This window comes from Zonotrichia leucophrys, chromosome 4, assembly GCF_028769735.1.
Source record: "Zonotrichia leucophrys gambelii isolate GWCS_2022_RI chromosome 4, RI_Zleu_2.0, whole genome shotgun sequence".
NCBI classification, from domain to species: Eukaryota; Metazoa; Chordata; class Aves; order Passeriformes; family Passerellidae; genus Zonotrichia; species Zonotrichia leucophrys.
The window spans coordinates 8,638,139-8,658,106 of NC_088173.1; the positions used below are offsets into that span (position 1 = coordinate 8,638,139).

At 45.4% G+C, this 19,968-nt stretch overlaps 1 protein-coding gene across 1 annotated transcript in view; it reads left to right on the top strand.

The window, feature by feature from the left end:
- Positions 1-222: 222 nt before the first annotated feature.
- PDGFRA (platelet derived growth factor receptor alpha) overlaps positions 223-19,968 on the top strand; it is a 34,422-nt gene continuing 14,676 nt past the window's right edge. Inside the window, exons 1-12 of the mRNA XM_064710392.1 lie at positions 223-446; positions 7,728-7,788; positions 9,236-9,550; positions 12,249-12,512; positions 13,196-13,326; positions 14,637-14,808; positions 14,911-15,100; positions 15,603-15,718; positions 16,193-16,319; positions 16,819-17,012; positions 17,466-17,560; positions 17,670-17,802. Of these exons, the coding sequence (XP_064566462.1) occupies positions 7,740-7,788; positions 9,236-9,550; positions 12,249-12,512; positions 13,196-13,326; positions 14,637-14,808; positions 14,911-15,100; positions 15,603-15,718; positions 16,193-16,319; positions 16,819-17,012; positions 17,466-17,560; positions 17,670-17,802 (1,786 nt within the window). The 5' untranslated portion in view covers positions 223-446; positions 7,728-7,739. The remainder of the gene's footprint in view (positions 447-7,727; positions 7,789-9,235; positions 9,551-12,248; positions 12,513-13,195; positions 13,327-14,636; positions 14,809-14,910; positions 15,101-15,602; positions 15,719-16,192; positions 16,320-16,818; positions 17,013-17,465; positions 17,561-17,669; positions 17,803-19,968) is intronic.

Here is a 19,968-nt window from a genome sequence, read left to right on the forward strand (position 1 = left end):
CTGCAGTGCAAAACTCCCCGCTTCCCCCTTTCCTCCCCCTCGCCCCTGCCATATGGCCAGCCTCCCCCTCCCCTGCGAGGCTCCTGAAATCTGGAGGCAGAGACTGGCCCCTCTGCCTGCGTAAGAGCCTCCCGCCGGCGCGCCCGCCTCCGCCCGCGGGGCTGGGGGCGCCGGGCGAGCCAGCAGCTCTTATTCTGAAGGGAACGGAGGGGGGCTTCATTTCCTGACAGCTATTTACTTAAAGCAAATGATTAGTTTTGGAAGGATGGTCTATAACATTGAATCAATTACGGGACGCGGTTTGTGAGACCATTACAGTCGGATCGGGAGAGAGGGCGAGCGAGAGGGAAAGAGCGCGGCTGAGCAGGGAAAGTCACAAAAGACGTGGACATATTTTGGATGTTTTACAATCTGCAGGACTGGGGCTGCGGGTTGTAAAGGAGAAGGTAAGAGGTGCGGGGCATTTTCCCCACCTTTTGCTCTTTTTTTGCATCTTTTCTCCCGCGGTTTTTTCCTTGTTTATTTTATCAGGTTTTCTTTATTTATTTGTTGGGGGTTTTCTTTGGTTATTTTTCCTTTTTTTTTTTCTTTTCTTTTTTTTTTTTCCTTTTCCCCCGATGCCCTGAGCCGAGCGGAGGGGTTCCTCTCTCGGGGCGCAGGCGGCGGGCGCTGGTGACCCCGCGGAGGGAGCGGGGGAGCAGCGGCTGCCGTCGGGGTGCGGCGGCAGCAGCGCGGGCAGCGCTAATGACAAACACATTGGGACGGCTGCGGCCACCGCGCCGCATTCCTGCCGCGGGGGCGGGAGCGACCCGCCGGGCTCCGCGGGCAGCGGCAGCGCCCGCCCCAGGGGGAGAGCGGGGACGCGCACCGACCGAGTAAGCGGCTCCGTCTCTTCTCGCATCCCTCTCTTGCTTCTCTCCGCTGCTCTCCCGTCCCTTCCCCCACCCTTTGTTTTTCACCACCTTCCCTCCTTTAGATCCCCGTTCTCACCTCGCGCCCCTGACCCGGTAGCCTAAAATGCCCCGAGATCCCGAGCGGAGGCACGCACACAACCCCCGAAGGGCGACCCGACCTCCATCCCTGCGCGCCCCGTCTTTTTTTTTTTTTTTAATTTAAGTGTCTCGGTGAAGGGGAAGATGCTGAATTTAGACAGGGCTGGTACCTGGAGCCTTTCCAGCCTGCAGCCCCTCTCTCGACTGGAATGCCAGCCCTGCCGTATGCCCTGCCGGACTGCTGGACCCCGCTGCTTCCTATCCCGGGAAGGGCAAAGTCTTCGCGGCCACCTTTTGGATTTTGTCAAGCGCAGAGCTGCAAACTTGCCAGCCTCTGCCAGGCTGGAGTCCCCTGGAAAAGTCCTAGGAGCAAGTAGGAAATGGCTTTTTGGCTGTCCGCGGCATTGCTCAACATTTTTGGACTCGGATCCCATAGCTCAGGAACCGTTCCAGAGAACAGGACTTGGACAGCTTTTTCTGGAGCCAGCAGCGGCAGATCTAGCGAGGCAGCAGCAGCAGTCCCAGGGCACGGCCGCCAGCCCCGGGGCCCGTCCGCACCCCGTCGGGGAGGGGGGAGCGATGCCCTGGCCCCCACCAGTGCAGAGGGCACGCTCCCAGCGCCCCTCGACGGCATTCCCGGCCCGTCTCTCGCCGGTGTTCGAGCTCCCTAGCGCTCCTGCGGGGCCCAAGTCTGCACGCCCGGAGAAGGCAGCGCATCGCCTCGCCCTCATGGGAACCTAGAACCTATTCCCGGGGCTGCGGGCGCATGGCTCCCTCTTGGTCCCACAGCTCCCGGGGACACAGCCGCTGTCCCCCGCCGGGACCCCCGCCCCTCTCCAGACCCCGCGCCCCGGGGCTTCGTGCTTCGCCCGACGGAGAGGGCTGGAGGAGAAGCGTCGGGTCGTAGCACCAGCTCCGCAGGGAAACACGTCTGGGCTCCGCTCCTGTCCGTCTGCCCTGCCCCGCTTTTTCTTTTCCCCGACCACCCCACATTAAGAAAAAAACCAAAAAAAAAAACCAAAAAAACCCCAAAAAAACCCAAAAAAGTGGTCTCCCCAGCTTGGCAAAGGCTTTCCCATTGTTTCCCAGACAAACAGTGGAGGGGCTGGGAGCTGCCATCTCCGCTAGGTTTGCTCGGTGTCCCGGGCAGCCTTTGATGTGCAGCGGCCGTCGGGCAGCGCCGGGGGTGGGCGGACCGCGGGCAGCCGCGGCAGAGCCGCTGTCCCGCTGCCCGGGGGCTGCGCCCGGCTCCCCGCGGGCCCGCAGGGTCTGCCGGGCGCCTGCAGCCCGATGGGGGCCGGAGGGTGCGAACGGAACGTCCCAGCGCCATCCGCACCCCAGTCCCGGCCGGCTGCAGGCCACTGTCCCCCCGACGGGACGCACCGGGGAAAGCGGGATGGCTTGTTGCGCTCTCGGCGTCTCCAGGGCCGGTGTAGATACCAGCTGGAGCCCCAGCTCCGCTGACTAAGCTCTGTGTCCTTAGCTGGGACAAGACACGGGATCAAAGCAAGGAGACAGGCATCAAAGATCTCTCTGTCATCGTCTTATCAAAATCTGAGCTGTGGAGATCCGACTTTTAACTCCGTGTGTAGAAACGCTAGGAAAAGATCTCCCAGCAAGGGACTTTGGTTTTAGCTTCTAGTTAACAATGAGTGTTTTAGAACGGCACGCAGCTAACAGCGGTGTAGCCAACCTCAAAGCTTGGGGGGAAAATGCTTGCAGAAAAATGAGACCTCACAAAACACTGGGATTTAGGAGTCCACGAGCAAAGTAGCCCTCTCAGCCTGCAGGCACTCTGCTGTTGCTTTTAAATGAGATCCCTTGTTGTGGTCCTGCTCTTCAGGCATTGAGGGGCAGGAGGTGTGCCAGTCCAGCTGCCGTCGGGTACTGGGGCCAACTTTGCTGTTACTAGTTTGTTGATGTATGGGAAATCTTCATGTGGCTCTGAGGGTAATACATAGGTATTAGGTTTCAAGAAAGCAGGAAGTAATAAATATTTTAATAAAATACTTCTCTATTACAGCATTGGGCTAGGATTGAAGTACAGTATATCTAGACAGAAAGTCTTGCATAGCCCAGACCTCACAGATCATTTCCAGCTATACCCTTTGGTCTAAAGAGGAGGCTGAAATGTGTAAATTTATATAATCCTTGCCTTGCTTGCTTCTTTATTTCATCATGACTACAATTTTACCTACTTTTGTACATGAACTCTAAAATTTTTAATAGAAGATGTTTCCTTTTTTATCTTTGAAGACATAAAGACAAAGGAATGACTTCTGAGAGGTGATTTTTCCTGGTGGTGGTGAGAATTGCTGATAATGTAAAGAAAAACAAACAAGAAAGCAAATGATCCTTTCTCTCCCTTATGCCTTGCTCTCCTGCTTGACTCATCTCTTTCAAGCCTATGAAGCTTTGTGTGGGTGCCCAAGGGAAAAGTTTGCAACAGCTAAGCTTCCTAGCTCTTGTGGTCAGCTGAGATGGATATTTTTTTCCGCACAGTGCTTCTCAGCACTTGAGTTGGGATCTGAGGTGTTTTTTGATTTGATTCTGAGAACCCAAGGAAGATAGGAAGATATATTACCTGGAAGTGCTAGCTGGTTTGTTTTTTTTTTTTTTTTTTCCCCCCTGTTTTCTGGGACAGTCCAGAAAACCCTCCTTGGATCAAGTGGGAAAATTTAGGCTTTGCAATTCCCCCACCACCCTTAGCTCCTAGATGGAGGGACTCTGTCCTGGAGGGTTAGGCTGAAGAACTGGGACTGACTAGAAGGCTCCTTGGAAGCAGCCTCACTGTGTCCTGCAGAGCACAAAGTACTCAGCAGGAGACCAGAACTGGGCTACCCTTGATGCATGACTGTTCCTTGGGTTTTTCTTGATGCATAGTTTTTCTATGTACAGGCTATGCTGGATTCAAGTATTTGTAAAGGGCCGTGGAACAAGCCTCATTTTGGGGGAATATTTATGCCAGTCTTTTTCATTGAAGAGCTTTGAGCCTTTTCCCCAGCAAAACCATCAGACCCACATGTTAGCGCTGCAGGGCAGCGCTGCTCTTGTGGAGAGTTGAGTTTGCACTTTGGGAACTGAGGACCAAGAAATGTTTCAGAAGGTCCTGTCTGAACATTTACATTCAGCTGGTGACATATACCACAAGAAAGAAATGTCTTTTCTTGGGCTGGCCTTAGCTCTTCCTGGAAAAGATCAGCTTTCCCAGAAAGACAGACTGCCACTGTGACAAAATCACGACTGAAATTACCCAGCCCTCTCACAACAAGGATAATCATATCATTATGTGCCAAGATTTACAATCCAAATACTCTCCTATCACTTATGTAAATACAGAGAAAATGGGACCGGGGTTGCTGTGTTGTTGGGATTTGGATTTTTTTGTTGTTTTTTTTTGTTTGGTTAGTTGGGGTTTTGGTTGGGTTTTTTGTTTTTGGTTGTTGTTGTTGTTGGATTTTTTGTTTTGTTGGTTTCGTTTCGTGTCGTTTCGTTTCTTTAATCAGATGAAATTCAAAATGTAGGAATTTTGAATTTTGAATTTTGAGTTGATCCGGAGACCCAGTTTAGGCGGCTCCGTTGGAGGCCAGCGCAGCCTCTTGCAGGCAGGGGATGTGTCTGGTTAGTGCGGACCAACATTGCCATCCTGCGGCCGCCGCTGCGAACTTCAGCGGGAACCAGCCCAGCAGCCCAGCATCTCGGCAGATGGGCGGCTCTCTGCCTTGAAAGGCGTCTCCGGTGGATTCACAGCAGTATGAAAATAGCATTTACCCTTGGCTCTTCTCGGTCCCCCTCCGCTCTTTCTCTGTAGGTCACATAGAGCACTCACCTAGGAATATTGTAATTTTCTAAGCATGCATTTTCATTGAGTTTCTGAACATTGATTTTACCTTGCCTTTTGTGGCACAGTCAATGAAATCTTTCTTTATAGGAAGCCAGAGCTTGGCAGTTAGTGTTTGGAAAATTGACTCCTGCTCTTTAAAATTACCTTTCTGACTTTTTTTTTTTTTTTTAAACCACAAAAGTGCACAAGAGAGATACCAAGATTTCAGTCAGAACCTCTCAAAATCTGCATAAATTCAATGACCGTCCAACCCGGGCCAAACCCCTGCAAAGAGTTTGGCAAATCTGCCAGTGCATTACCTTGCTTTTACTATACACACCCACACTTCTATTTTCGCTAACAATATCCTAAGTATGCAAGAAAACAAGGTTTGCTCAAACTCACATTGTATATGTCGTGCTAATACTGGGCTTCAGCTCACATAAACCTACTGGCTTTAGCAAGGTTTCACCAAGTTATGGATTGATAGACCAGTGTTAGGAACTGAACCTGAGGTATTTATCCAGGGCTGAGATTCGGATAGCTGGGGACAACGACAACTGGTCTGCCATTAGGAAGGTAAAGGAGTTTAAAATGTAAATATAGGAACCCAGGATAGGTGTACCTGCTTGGTGTTGTGGGAATGAGTAAAATCTCGTGCCCGTAAGTGTGAAATGGTGCCTGTGTTAAACCTGGAGCCCGGCATGGATGTGTGAGGGTATGCTGGTGCATTCTTAAGTCAGATGCGTGGTATAACTGAATTCAAACAGGTTTTGAACACGAGTGATGTGAATCCTTAGTACATTATCCTGTCTTTCACAGCAAAGAAGTGTTGCTCTGGGTCTTGATGAGATTAATGGGTCATTGGGGAAAGATCAAAGCTCTGGGTTGCGAAAGAAGAGCCAGATGGAGAAAGCAAATTTAGTTAAGTCCTTGTGTTTTTAAACTGCAGAGCTACACTGAGACACTCATTGATTTCAGTGTCAGCCCAGCCAAGACAGCAAGTTCAAAGCTGCACTTTGGAAACGCCATCACCTGCCTTTCCATGGTTGGGCTTCAGTCCTCACTTAGACACACAGCTCTGCAACAAGTCCCCTTCAGCACAGCTTCTGGTGTGGAAGAGATGAGCTAGCTTTGTTTTTTCTCCTCCTTTGCTGCATCACTTGTACTGAATAGTCTGGCAAAACAACACAGGAGGGGGAGAGAGTTGCCTTTTCAGTCAGAAAAGGGAGGAACTTGGCAGAAGTGGGGCAATATTTTCTTGTGGGAGATCAGGAGTCAGATCAATAAAGCAGACCATGGTAAGTCTTTAAAGAGCTACAGAAGGTTACTTTTTTAGAAAAAAATGCAGGGTATAAATGTGATTAAAATGAGTAAAGAGGCTGAAAGTGAGGGAACTATTTAATATGCAAGAGTCTGTTATTGATGGGAGACAGACACATAAACACATGGCAATTATTGCTAATTGAAGAAGCAGGCAAGATGCCTTGTCTCTGCTGGAGCTTTGTTAGCTAGATTTCTGATGGTGGTTGTACATGATTTTGAGGAAGGTAGTCTTCTAATCCTTCTCTTGAGACCTTTATGTTTGACTATAAAGTTCTTTTGCTCTGCAAAGGGGTGCTGTCTGCTCCACCCATTGCAGGAGAAAAGCAGGACTAGATCAGAAACACTCCTTGGCATGTTGTAAGCATTTAGTTCCCATATGGCACTGCCACAGTTGTAATAACTAGATGCACCTACGTGCTTTCATATCTCAGCATCAGGAACTGAATACCAGAGGATGAATAGAAACTCTCCAGAACCTTTGAAAAAAAGTCCCTGTCTTGGCACATAATCCTTTATTTTACTCCTTGGTCAGTGTTTCAAATTAGGGGCTCTTCTGTGCAGTGCTTATTTAATCTCTTTTGGATTTGGGCCAAATCCAGTTGCTGTTAAAAGTCACCAACAAAGCATCTGTTGGTTTCAATGGGAGCAGGGATTGCAGGGTCTTCTCCTTTAGAAATTACCTAGCATGCTGCTAGAGGGTTTTATGTAGAAATGTCATTACAAGGCACAAAAATTACATAGATGCTGATTGCTATTGTTGCCTCTATAAGACAGATACTTTAGGATTATATGTTTGAAAGCTGAAATAATTGCATGTGATCTATGACTCTCTGCACTGTTGGGGAGAATAGATGCTCTATGAATGGCACTGCTGGCCTAGAGTATGTAATGGATTTATTTCATTAGAAAATTTCAGCATGTGTTTTAAATAGCGTGTCTCTCGATCAAGGGAATTCCTGCTAAATAAGCAATAAGCACTATTGTGTTACATTGTATTCTGTAAGCTATATATACACACATGTACAATGGCAAAACAAAAATATCACTCAGGGTTCTACTATTTGTAATAAGAGTAGCTTTAAAAATGTACTTTTTCTCCCATAAAAGCTGCTTGCAGCTGAAAGGTCAGAACGTACTGCATGAAGATGTTACATCTTCATTGATGCTTGTGAGGCTGCTGCCTCCATGCAGGGGCATTTCTGTGGGCTCAGTCCCAGAGGCTACAGTGGGAGCAGAGCTGCCTGCAGGCTGTTGGAGAGGGGATGCACCAGGACTTGGTTCCTTACACGAGGATTTGTTTCCTTACACCAGGATTTGGCTCCTTACACTGCCAGTGGGCAGAAGGGGTCGTGGTGTCTCATCTGGCTGTGATCAGCCTGTGGCCACACGCACCTGGTGGCAGTAGGTAGCGTGGGTCTCCCTGGGCTGTGGCTGTGAATTGGGGTCCCTGGGCCACTCCTCTTGGTGGCACTGTGTGGAGTGATGGGAAGCTGCACTTGGGCACTGCAGAAGAAGGGTCCTGCTAAGTCTTATGCACTTGTCAGTCCATTAATTGTCTCACTCCTGCCTTCTCCTTTCTGTTTCAGCTGTTGGCAGCTATGGGTACTTACCCACAGGCGTTCCTGATCCTGGGATGTTTTCTCACAGGTAATGTCCCTCAATCCTCTAAGCTTCCCTATCCCAGTTCTTCATAAACCCATGTTTAAACTCGCTTTCATTCTGCCCACAATAACAAATGCCACATGCTTGCCAGCTGTTTTTTTCTGCTTTTCCCCCCCGGCAGGCTATGACAAGCCCTACTGAGAAGGCAGTACTTTCACCGGCCCCTACCGGCCGCTCTGTCTCTCCTGAGCTGCCACAGCCTCCCACCGAGCGGCAGTGTGCGGGCACACTGCTCTGCCCACCTGTGGCCGTGCCCGGGGATCCCGGCAGGGCTGCCTCTGCCTGGCTGGGCTCCCTGCATCCTCCCCTGCCCAGCATCCCGGCTTTGCTGTGCCATGGGGATGGCAGGGCAGGGCTGGCTGGGTGGGCTCCCTGCATCCTCCCCTGCCCAGCATCCCGGCTTTGCTGTGCCATGGGGATGGCAGGGCTGGCTGGGTGGGCTCCCTGCATCCTCCCCGCCCAGCATCCCGGCTTTGCTGCACCGCTGGGCATGGCAGGGCAGGGCTGGCTGGGCCACAGCATGCCAAATATAGAAAGGGCCCCTAGAGCAAGGTAACTCTGGGCAGGAGTGGAAAATTATTTCAAAGAGTCTGGATTCCTGGTGCGGGTTTATTGCAGAGAGTGCCAACTTCACTCAGTGAGCCTAGGTGCTTGTTTATTGTACAGGTCATTTGGTAGACTGGAACCACAAACATATTTCCTTGGTGAATTCCTCATTTTGAAGGGTTTGTATCCTCTAATTTTCCTTCTGAGAGCTGGACTTGCACCAACCCACCTGCAAATTACCTAGACTTGCAAATCTGAGCCTGTAACTGGAGGTTTCATCTGAAAACCAGTTCCATCTACAACATCTAGTTCAGTGAATTGCAGTTTTATTTGGCTACAAGCCCTCTGCACATTTTGGCTAGAGGTAGACCTGATGTACAAGCTCCTGCTCCAGCCCTTTGCAGAAACCGAAGTCAGATGTAAAATGCAGGTTTTAGTCTTGGGAAGTGATTTCCAAATTTCAGCTGTGAGCTTTCTTGAAAGCTGACAGGGCTGCTGTGACCAGGGCTGTAAGAGGGTGTGAAGTGCCTGTGACCCAGCAGCCAGGGTGTGGAATTCACTGGTCTGCAGTAGAGCTGTGTACAGCTTAGGGCTGGCAAGCTGTGGTGTGGATTGGGAGCTATCTCTAACTTCACCTCTGTCTGTCTTTCACCTCTTGATTTGACAAACAGAAGTCAGCAAGCAAACACTTAACATTTCAAAGGAAGGCCATTTGCTATTCCTCGGGCAAAGCTTTGGCTTTCAACAAGGGCAGATTTCCTGGGACATCAGCAGGTCTGAAGCAGTCAGAAAAAAAAGCTGCTCTGACCCTCTCTGCTTCCTTTCACATCCCTGTGCTGAAGCTGTTTTGTGTATTGATGTGCTGTTTATTTGTGTCTTTTTGCAGGACCATTCCTAACATTTTGCCAGCTTCCTCTGCCAACTATTGTTCCCAATAGGAATGAAATGGTGGTACAGCTCTATTCCAATTTCACACTCAAATGCTCTGGGGACAGTGAAGTGAGCTGGCAGTACCCAGTGACCGAGGGGAACCACAGGATAGACATCAGACACGAAGAGAACAACAGCGGCCTCTTCGTGACAGTGCTCGAGGTGGGGAACGCCTCGGCCGCGCACACGGGCCTGTATGTCTGCTACTACAATCACACACAGGTGGAGGACGGCGACGTGGAAGGCAAGGACATCTACATCTATGTGCCTGGTAAGTGGGGATGCCACAGCTGTGCAGGGGGCTTGGGGTGGGAGAGGTGAGCCAGGGATGTTCAGAAGAAGTGTGTTGCTGGTGGCAGTTTACTGTCCGAGGAAGAGAAATAACCCCAGGGTCAAATCATGTGTAAACCAAGGCCAGCCCCTGTAAATCTATGGATATGTTCCTCTTTCTTTCTATTGGTTTTCACTTTTTGATAAGAGTTTGAGTTCTCGAGAAGAGTGATGAACTCAGAACTGGCAGACCTTGGTGGCCAGCTCAGCTCATCTGTGGGAGCATGTCCAGCCTTCAGGCTTGCCTGGCTGCCAGGTGGGGATTAACAGAAATTCCAGGCTTTTCAGGGGCCACTTGGGTGGCTATCTTGGATGTGTACTGACAAAACCAATGTACGTACTGACCAAACCATCCTAAAGCTGCTGCCAGATGAGGAAGGCCATATCCTTTTCTTAACCTGAATTAGGCTTTGACTGAGAGCTGTGAAAAGCTCATGTGTGGACAAGGCCTGGGAAGTGTAAAGCAATGGAGATGTCCTAGAGGTGACTGTCAGAGGGAGGGGAAAGAAGTGTTCTTGCTGGCCAATCTGACACAAGATTAAACACATGGTGCTACTGTGCAGTGCCCTGTAATTTTCAAGGCAAACACAGCCTTCCCAGGCCCTGCATTGCGTTTCTCTTTAGTGGTGGAAAACTGTTGGACTCAGAAGAAATGGCATCCTTTCTTTTTGGAAGTGCCTATTTCCAGCTTTGCCCTCCCACCCCCTTGTTCTGACTGGAAATCAGCTTAAAGGCTTTCCACAATCTCTCTGGGATGAGAATCTTTATTGTCATAGCTGAGATAGGCACCAGAGGCTGAGCCACGACTGACTGCTCCTGTAAAGCCCTGTCTGGATGTTCCCTCGGCACTGGCTGGGCTTCAGGGGGTGAGGGTCACAACTGCAGGGCCAGAAGAGATCAAGCCACTGGATTTGCAGCAAACATATTGAACAGGGAACAGAAGAGAGGAGAAGAGATTTCAAATCACCCTGTGAATCTGCAGCGTGTTCTGAAGGAGTCTGCAATGGCAAGGAAGATTCTGGAAGGGCAAAAAGCCAGGAGGCAATAACAGGACTTGTTTTAAGGGCTATTTTGCAGTGGCATTAAATTTTGCTGTCGACCGTGTGAGATTCAAGGACAGTGATTCTTCCAAGACTTTCCATTTGCCACAAATGTAAAGTGTTTGCCTTCGTTCTCGAAGCAAGATGTTTCAGCAGAGCAGGATACTGCCAGCTTTGGCACATATATCTCAATATCCAAGCAGCTCTAACCAAATTGCCAGAAGATGTTGTTTATGTTAAGCAGTCATGCAACTCACCCAGTGGAGGAATATAAAGGCAAGAGCTGGAGGATTTCTTCAAGAGGACTTTTTGGTTTGGTTTTCGAAAGCCTCTAGACATCAGCCTACCAGATTCGCAGGGCAGAGACACCCTGTAATTTTTTCCACTTGCTAACCATCAAGATGTCATAAAGGCAGAAACATATCCTTTTCTCCAAATTACAGAGAATGTCTCTGTTTCCACTATAAACTTTGTCGTTACAATTGTTTTTCCTGCAATGAATTAGGAGGGCAATGGGTGGCAGCAACCCACTTTAGCCAGGGAGGATTACGTTGGGACTTCACACAATATCCTATTTTCACTAACAGCACATAGAAAACCAAACTAGGTGAATCTTGTTTCTGTTTTAAATTACAGTGGGAAAATGAATACATGGAGTTGGCAGCATTTTTGGGATGGAGTGCTGTGTTTGGAATATTGCTACAAAGAGCCTGCCAGTGCAGCAGAAAGTCTATTGTTGGAGGGATTTGGATTGCTATTTAATAAATTTTATTATAAAGCTTTGCACAGAAGCTTCAGGCTAGCAGGGATTATTTGTTTATTCTGAATGGCCAAATGGAGAGAATTTGAGGACTATGCTTTTTATGTATAATGTTATGCAATTATGTTTTAAACTCAGACTTTGGATTGGCTGGATAGCAAAGTTGGCATGTGTTTTGTTGACTTTAAAAGAAATAAAACTACCAGGTTCTTGTTTGCTTTTTTTCCTACTTGAATACTGTATTTTGAAAACCACATGCTGTGACCATAATTAACTATGTCTCATAACTGTAATGTTGGACATGTTAGAAATACATGAAGATAAGTACCTTGAACTATTTTTGATGAAATGTGGCTTTAGTGGTGTTCAACACAAACAACATGAGACTGACTTCAGCTTGTTTTTTTTACTTGGAAAGTGTTTGGAATTTTTATTTTATTTTATTTTTATTTTACCCCCTGCTTATATATTGGTTAGCAGACAGCTACTAATAAAAAAAGGTGAAAAAAATCTAACTTAAAATCATGTGAGTTGTGGATAATAACACTTAACATTTTGGGGAGGGGATCTTTTGCCTTTTTCATTTTGCATCCTGAATTGTCACAAAGGAACCTAAGCCCTTTCCTGTTTTGTCCTTAAGAGAAAAGTTTCATTACACATCACATCAAGTAGCTAAAATAAGATACCACATGAAATTAGCAAACCTTACCTGCAATATCTGAAACAGAGGGAGAATGAACCGTGCAAGTTTCACTTATAAGTGGTCATTGATATGCAATGCTTGTACATGGACTTGCTGCAAACAAGACAGTGTAAGATTGCCTCTTGTTTTTTTACAGACCCAGACATGCCTTTTGTTCCTTCTATACCCGAAGACCAGTTCATCCTGGTAGAAGAAGGCGATCCTGCAGTTATCCCTTGTCGGACAAGCAACCCAGAGGCCCAAGTGACTTTAGTTAACAGCTTAGACAAGCCTGTGCATGCTTTATATGACGCCAAACAAGGCTTCATAGGGAATTTTCCTGCGGGCTCATACACGTGCAAAACAATGGTTAAAGGTGTGGAGTTCAAGTCTGATGAGTTCCTCATCTATATTATAAAAGGTATTTCTTTCTATTCATTTTTTAAAAAATAAAAAGTGCTTGTGTTCTCTCTTCACACTGTAAGAGCACCAGCATCATGGGGTTATATAGGATATTTCTGCAATGGTGAGCTCATTGCTTCTCTGGCAGTACTGCCACTTAGTTGCAAGTTTACTTACAATTTTGATGAGAATAACATGTCTTTAACTTTATCTTCTCCCCAAAATTATTGCAAGAAAAATATTTTGTAGTCCATATATTTTCAATCTATTTGCTGAAACACAACTTAAAAGGCTGGTGTTTACCAGTGGCTTTGAACTGTAGAACTCTGGGTAGCCTGAAAAACATATTGATTTAATTATTTTGAAAACATTTTTCCTGGCCATCAAGGAACTCTCAAAGACAGTCACTGATTAGCAAAATGGGACATTGTTTTTATTCCCAATGCCTTTTTACAGGGGGATTTGAGATAGGAACCTCTAATTGAAATTTTATTTGTGGAACATTTCTTTGTGGGATTGAACTGCAGTTCATGCTTTAAATACAAATTGTTTATATCAGTATAGTTCAGCGGTACTTTTAATGAATTTTCAAGGTGATTCCTCAGTAGAGGAATTGAAAGGGAAATCTTCCTCTGAAACTGCACCATGTGAAAATTGTAATGTTTTAAAAATTAAATGAAATCTCTCTCTCTCTTCTCTTAGCTACTTCACAGCTGCCTGTTGAAATTGAAGCTCTTAAAACTGTCTACAAAGCAGGCGAGAGCATCGTAGTAACTTGTGTGGTCTTTGACAATGAGGTGGTGAATTTACAGTGGAATTACCCTGGGAAAGTGGTAAATATCTCTCTTTCTTTTTTTTTTTTTTTTTTTTTTTTTTTTACAACATTTGTAGTTATTTATTTGGCAACCAAGTGAGGTTGTAAAACATTCTTCTCTTATCTGAATGAGGGCTGCTGAGGAGAGAAAACCAAGTAAGTTCTTTTAATTTTAGGTTACCATAAAAGAAAGTCAGCCCCAAAAGATAAATTTGCTGTTAGTAACTATGCAAAGCATGAGAAGAAGGTGAGGTATGACTGAGGAAGTAATGCTGTCTCTCAGGTCTCGTGCGTCTGCCAAAAAGAGAAATCTTGTGAAAATCGAAAGATCTAGGTATGTTGGGCATCTGAGTAGAGTTCAGCTGCTGAAGGTCTGAGCCTCTAAAACAGCTCTCTTAAATCCTGGTTCTTGGGGATAATAAAGGACAATGAAGAATCAAGTCTATAATCTTAAGTGCTCTTCATTATGCAGATGTAAATTGAAATAATTCTTACAGTCACTGAATTTACTAATGAGAAACATCTAGTAAGAAAATCTTGTAGAACCTTGAAATTTTTTAAACTGGTTGAACATCTTTTTGCAGTGAAAACTTTTATTCAGTGGAACTTGGCTAGGGCCAGGCAATTTCAGAGTATCCACTGTAAAAAGTCTGGTTGTTGAAGGAATGATGTAATTGAAGTGTACCTAGTTGTTACTCAAAATCCAGCTTTTTATTTAAGTAAGTTAAGAGCCTAGGAGGAAAAATTATTTGAGCAAGTTTTGTCTTGTTTTTCATCTTACACATGAGTATAGTCTCTGCTATATGCCACCTTTCAAAACTAGCCCCAGCATATTTTTGTACCAGCCCCTCATGATAACATGGTGTGTCATTTTTACCATCCCTTTACTCCCAGGAATTTTCTCCTTGTCAATAAATTAGTCTTGTTTTGAGAGTAGGCAGCACATAGCATCTATTAACTGGTTACTATTTGTCTGATGAAGGGGATAAAAATTGATCTTACTTCATGGACATTGAACAAAGGGGACTCAAGGGGCTTTTACATCTGAGGAAAAGGTAGTGCATAAAGAATAATTTTCTCTGTCAAGTTGCTTACCCAAATTTTCAAAGGTATTTTGGTTTTTGTGTTTTTTCAAAACACAAAAGGGTGTATTTTCGTAGGCACAGCTTTTCTGTTGTGGCTGAAAGAGGCATCCCTGTCTGAGTAAACAAGTCTTTTGCCACACAGAATTTAGATGTTTGCTCTCACTTCAGGGATATCAAAGATCCTCGGTGATGTACTTTCAACTCAGTTACTTAAGCAAGTTTTTTTTCCTTCTCCAAACTACAGAAAGAAAAAGGTCTGATAAAGCTTGATGATATCAAAGTGCCATCACAGAAGCTGGTTTACACCTTGACCATTCCTGAGGCATCAGTGAAAGACACAGGGGATTATGAATGTACTGCTCGGCATGCAACCAAGGAGGTTAAGGAAAATAAGAAAGTAGCCATTACAGTTCATGGTATGGTCTTATTTCAGTGTCTAAAATTATCAACACATTGGAAAACATCATTCTTGAAAAATGTTGCATAGTTTTGTTTACACAAGGCTTTTTCATTTGCAGACAAAGGCTTTGTTCACCTGGAGCCTCAGTTCAGCCCTCTGGAAGCTGTCAACCTGCATGAAGTCAAAAACTTTGTTGTTGATGTGCAGGCTTACCCAGCACCAAAAATGTACTGGTTGAAGGATAACGTGACTCTGATTGAAAATCTTACAGAGATTGTTACTACTTCAGGAAGAGTCCAGGAAACAAGGTAAAAAAACCTTCTGACCCTTACCTTGCCATGCTGACTTGAGCTCCTTCCCCAGAAAACTGGGCACTACTCCTGCTCACTTTTTACACCTCAGTTTGTTGCTTCTTCCTCAGTGGCATTTAAAAATAGTTTATTTGTTTTCTGTTCTAAAGGGCAATGCCTAATTTACTTCTTCTTACTACCTTCATAACATCACCTTCTTCAAGGTTCTTGAGCAAGAAACTTCTTCACTCCCTTTAACATGTCCCACACCAATAATTTCTGGCTGTTTCCAGTAAAATCAGGGCTTTGTCAGGTCCTTGCAGAAAGTAACTAAGGCCACTTCTTTCTCAGTTATATGTTGATAGTTATTTACCACTTGAGTAATGACTTAGTTAAAGGCATGCTAGAAATGCTAAATGTCACTACGTTATAATTGCAACATACCCAGATTACATGTTGCCCTAAAATGATTTTTTTATGCCTGCTTAAAAAATACAAACAAAAACTTGCATTTCTGCAGGTTTCAGAGTGTTTTAAAATTGATACGGGCCAAGGAGGAAGACAGTGGATACTATACTTTGGTTGCTGAAAATGAAGATGAGATTAAAAGATACACCTTCTCATTGCTGATACAAGGTAAGCAGCCCCAAAGCCTTGCCCACCAGAACTCCTGGCACACTGCAAAGACTTGATCCACTGGCACACTGCGTTGCCTGGAGCATGGACCCATGAACGGCACGAACCAGGCTGAGCAGAGGAGTGCGTGTTAGTCTCTGGAGCTCCTCTAGCCTGATCCTGGCTTTCACTTCTGCACTGGCCTTGAGCCAAAAAGAAACTTTATCCACCCAGCTAAGTAATTCCAGCTGACAGTAGGATGATAGCTCATTTAACATGACATGAAGACGTGGCACAACTGCAGCACTTCCTTCTCTCTGCTCTAGCCTAGAATCCACTCTGTGCTACAGGAGATAAGCACCTCCTGCTTGAGTCTGTGTCTGTGGCTCTTGCTAAGGTGTTGGCCAAGCAACACCTCCCCTGCTTTGAAATTTGAAGCTGCTTTTTTTTGTAATCACTGACAAATATTTTAACAAACTCCTGACTCCTTCCCAGTTCCAGCTCTGATCTCAGCCCTCGTGGATGATCACCATGGCTCTGCAGGTGGCCAGACTGTGAGATGCTTGGCAGAGGGGACCCCACTTCCCGATGTGGAATGGCTGGTTTGCAAGGACATTAAAAAGTAAGAGGAGTGGGTGTTTTCTTACCTGAAATACGACCTATATCCTCAATTATCTTAACATAATTAGTTACTGTACCATGTTTTCCTTATTAAGAGTCAGTAAGTTTCAGATAATTATTTCTTTTTAGAGGCATGTGTTTTGTATTTCATGAGATGCTGTCAGCGCCCATTTTTTTTACATCCTATAGGACACAAAACAATGCATCAATTCAGCTTTCTCTCATAAAAGCCTTCTGTTCACTAAGCCGACTCCAAGGATTTCACAGTCCAGATTTAAGTAAGGATTTTGAAAAGTAGCTGTCTCTCCATTTAGGGAGGATTTTTATTTTAAAGGAAGAAAGGTGCAGGTTTTTCAGAGATGCAATCTAAAGACCCTTCTGGCCCTTAAATTTGTTGTTGTCAGAAGAAATTTGCAGGGAAAGGTAATTCTTGTTCTGTTCACTCTTATTCATCCATACGTACACCCAACGCACATTTCCTCCATTATTCTTCTCTGCAGGTGCAACAATGACACCTCATGGACCCTTTTGACTAACAATATCTCTGATATACACATGGAAGCCCACCTGGATGAGAAAAATATGGTGGAAAGCCGGGTGACCTTCCAGAAGGTGGAGGAAACCCTGGCTGTGCGATGTGTGGCAAGGAACGACCTTGGTGCCGTTACTCGAGAGCTGAAGCTTGTGGCTCCCAGTGAGTTTGCTTTGTCCTTCTGTGCAATTACAGCAGCTAGTTTGGCCCTGCTCTAACTCCCCCCAGTTCAGTCCTAATGGATAAAAATATGAATTGTTGTAGATAATAAATTAAAGTGAATTTTTTTTTACCCCAGTATTTCTGAAGATGATGCCTTTTACAGGTCTTTATGGTGCATCTGCTTTTTGCTTATGATGTGGTTCCATAATTCACTTTATCACTTTATTAGTACTGGCAATGGGACATTCTTCTAGAAAATCTGCATTTGGTTTTGGAACACAATGGCAGAGCAGCTCTGGGCTTGGAAAGACTTTATAGTCACCAGCCTCAGGAACTGCTCCTGCCACTTCTGCAGGACACAGGAACTGCAGTGAGAGGGGAGGTGGGTGTCTTGTGTGTGTGATGTCCCTCATGGCTCATAAAGAAAATGTGGTCTATGTTTTTACTCCACAGCCTTGAGATCAGAGCTAACTGTGGCTGCTGCTGTCTTAGTGCTGTTGGTGATTGTGATAATTTCACTGATTGTCCTGGTTATCATATGGAAACAGGTATGTAGAGAAGTATTTCAATTTGGGTGCTGAGCCCTGCTGGGTTTTGATCTGCTCTAAAGTCAGGTCCAGGACTAATGCTTGGTTTTGCATTCAATGTGCTCTGCAGAAGCCCAGGTATGAGATCAGATGGAGAGTCATTGAGTCCATCAGCCCTGATGGCCACGAGTACATTTATGTGGACCCAATGCAACTGCCTTATGACTCCAGATGGGAGTTTCCTCGAGATGGGTTAGTGCTTGGTAAGTTTTCTGTGAGGGGCTGGCCCTACCCTTCTTTGGGGAGAAAGACATTCTGTGACCATTCTGAGGTGTCTGCAGGATTTGCAATGGAAGATATGGCCACCAAGTCCAGAGTCTCTGTCTGCCTGTTCTCATCAGTTCTCCTTCCTGATCCACTTCTAGTGGCATCAGCCCTGAGGTCCTTCTGTTAGTATCTCCTGTGCCTGCGTTCCTGTTCTCTTCCTGTGTGCAGCATCCACCCCTACGTGGCTTAGGGGAGTCTCTCAGTGTTAAACACCCTTTTCAACCCTCATTTCTGCTAAGGCATACACAAGAAGGACATAATTATTTTTTTGTTTGCAAGACATTTATATAGTTAGGTGCAGAGACCAAGAAAATCTGCAACTAGTCATGTAGTTTTATTAAAAATATTTTTAAAATTATTAATCCAAGCCATGCACATATCAGTGCTGAGTAACTGCATATTTTTGTGGCTACTGTCCTTCTTTCTTCTTCCTTCCCCTTCTGCTTTCTTGCTTTGCTATTCCTCATTGGAATTCACGCACATTTCAGTCGTAATTATTTCCTCAGGGCTGGCCCAACCTCTCATTTATATCAATGGAAAGTGTAATGACTATAGAAAATTTTATTGCTTTATCAAGATAGTGCTTTAAACATACAAGGCTTCCCTCTCTTGGAGATATCTGTGAACCAAATTGCATTGCAAAACACAGGAGAAGTTGAAATGTGTCTTTTGTTTGATATATTTCAAGAAACATACTCCCCTGGTGTAATTCTTCACCATCACAGAGAAAGAGTTAATTCTTGAAAGAAGCAAGAGAAAAATTTCCAGTTCAGGAACAATATCCTTTAATTAAATTCATGTTGCTAATTGAAGACTAGAGGAGGGTGAATGTTTTATGGAATTATTTTATTACAACCCAGACTTTAATTATATGCCTAAATAGGATTTGTCAGATCTGAGTTGTTAAAGACCACCACTGTGACTTTGTCTCCCTCTGAGTCATGAGCACAGCCTGCTTCAAAGCCTTCTTGTTTACAAGTGTATTCAGAATAGTCAGTAACTTTCAAACCCAGTGCTCCATATCTTCCTGTCAATCTGGGCTGCACAATTGCTCTTCTTGACACACTCACCTGCTGGCACTTTTGAGGTATTAAATGCTTGCTGGTGAGGGGGGACCCTCTTTTGTTTCTAGGGATGACAAATCTGATTTGTATGGATTTTCTCTTATCTAAGTGGGAGATGACAGCAAAGCAATTACACCTTTAGATCAGGGAGGCTCTGAAGCAGGTCACAAACCCATTTTGGCTCTGCCAAGATGAGTATTTTCCATCCTAGCTGTGTAAGCCAGCTGGCATTTATTTGTTTTTTCTAGCCAGTAGTGCCTGGAGTGCAGCGCTGTGTTAAAGGCCAACTCTGAGCATTGGCTGGATGGAGCTTCAATTGATAAATTTGGGTTACACTGCAAATTTCCCTTTGCAATCTCTGATCCACAGTGTATGCAGTGCACTGCTCTTTACAGGGCTCCTGAACCAGTGCAAGTCCAGGAGATGTGTACCAGAAGGAACAATGCAGTAATGCCATGAGCTGTTTGAACACCATGGCCTTCTCCTGGCTCTGCTGAGAACTGGTGAGGTCCCAACAGGACCTGGACTCCCTCATGTGGCTGACAGAGCTGAGAGCAGCTCCTCTTGAGGCATGGGGTCAGAGTGTTGCTGCTCAGGATACCAGGGTGGCTGGACAGAGACAGCAGAATTGCTCTCATCACTTCCCAGCAAGCCACTTATTTGTCCTGGTGACCTTAATTAAATGAAATGCTGGTCTGACACAGAATCTGACCCATGCCTATTTGAAAAAGGCAAGTTAAGATTCAGGTCACACAACAGTCAGAGATGTGATATCTAATTTAATGAGTCTAGAAACTGGGTGTAGATTATAAAGCTTGACACTTGTTTGGCTTTTAATATAGCCCAAGAGACTTATGGTTTCATTTGGAGTGGGTTGATTATCCCAGGCCAATTTTAGAAAAAGAAGCATCCAGCTGAGATGGCTGCATCTGGAACAGATTCACACACCCCACCCTTGTATTCTCTGAGCAGAAAAGCAGCACCTCTCTGGCAGGCACAGCAGATAAGCTCTGTGGATGGGTACTGAGGCTGAATTAG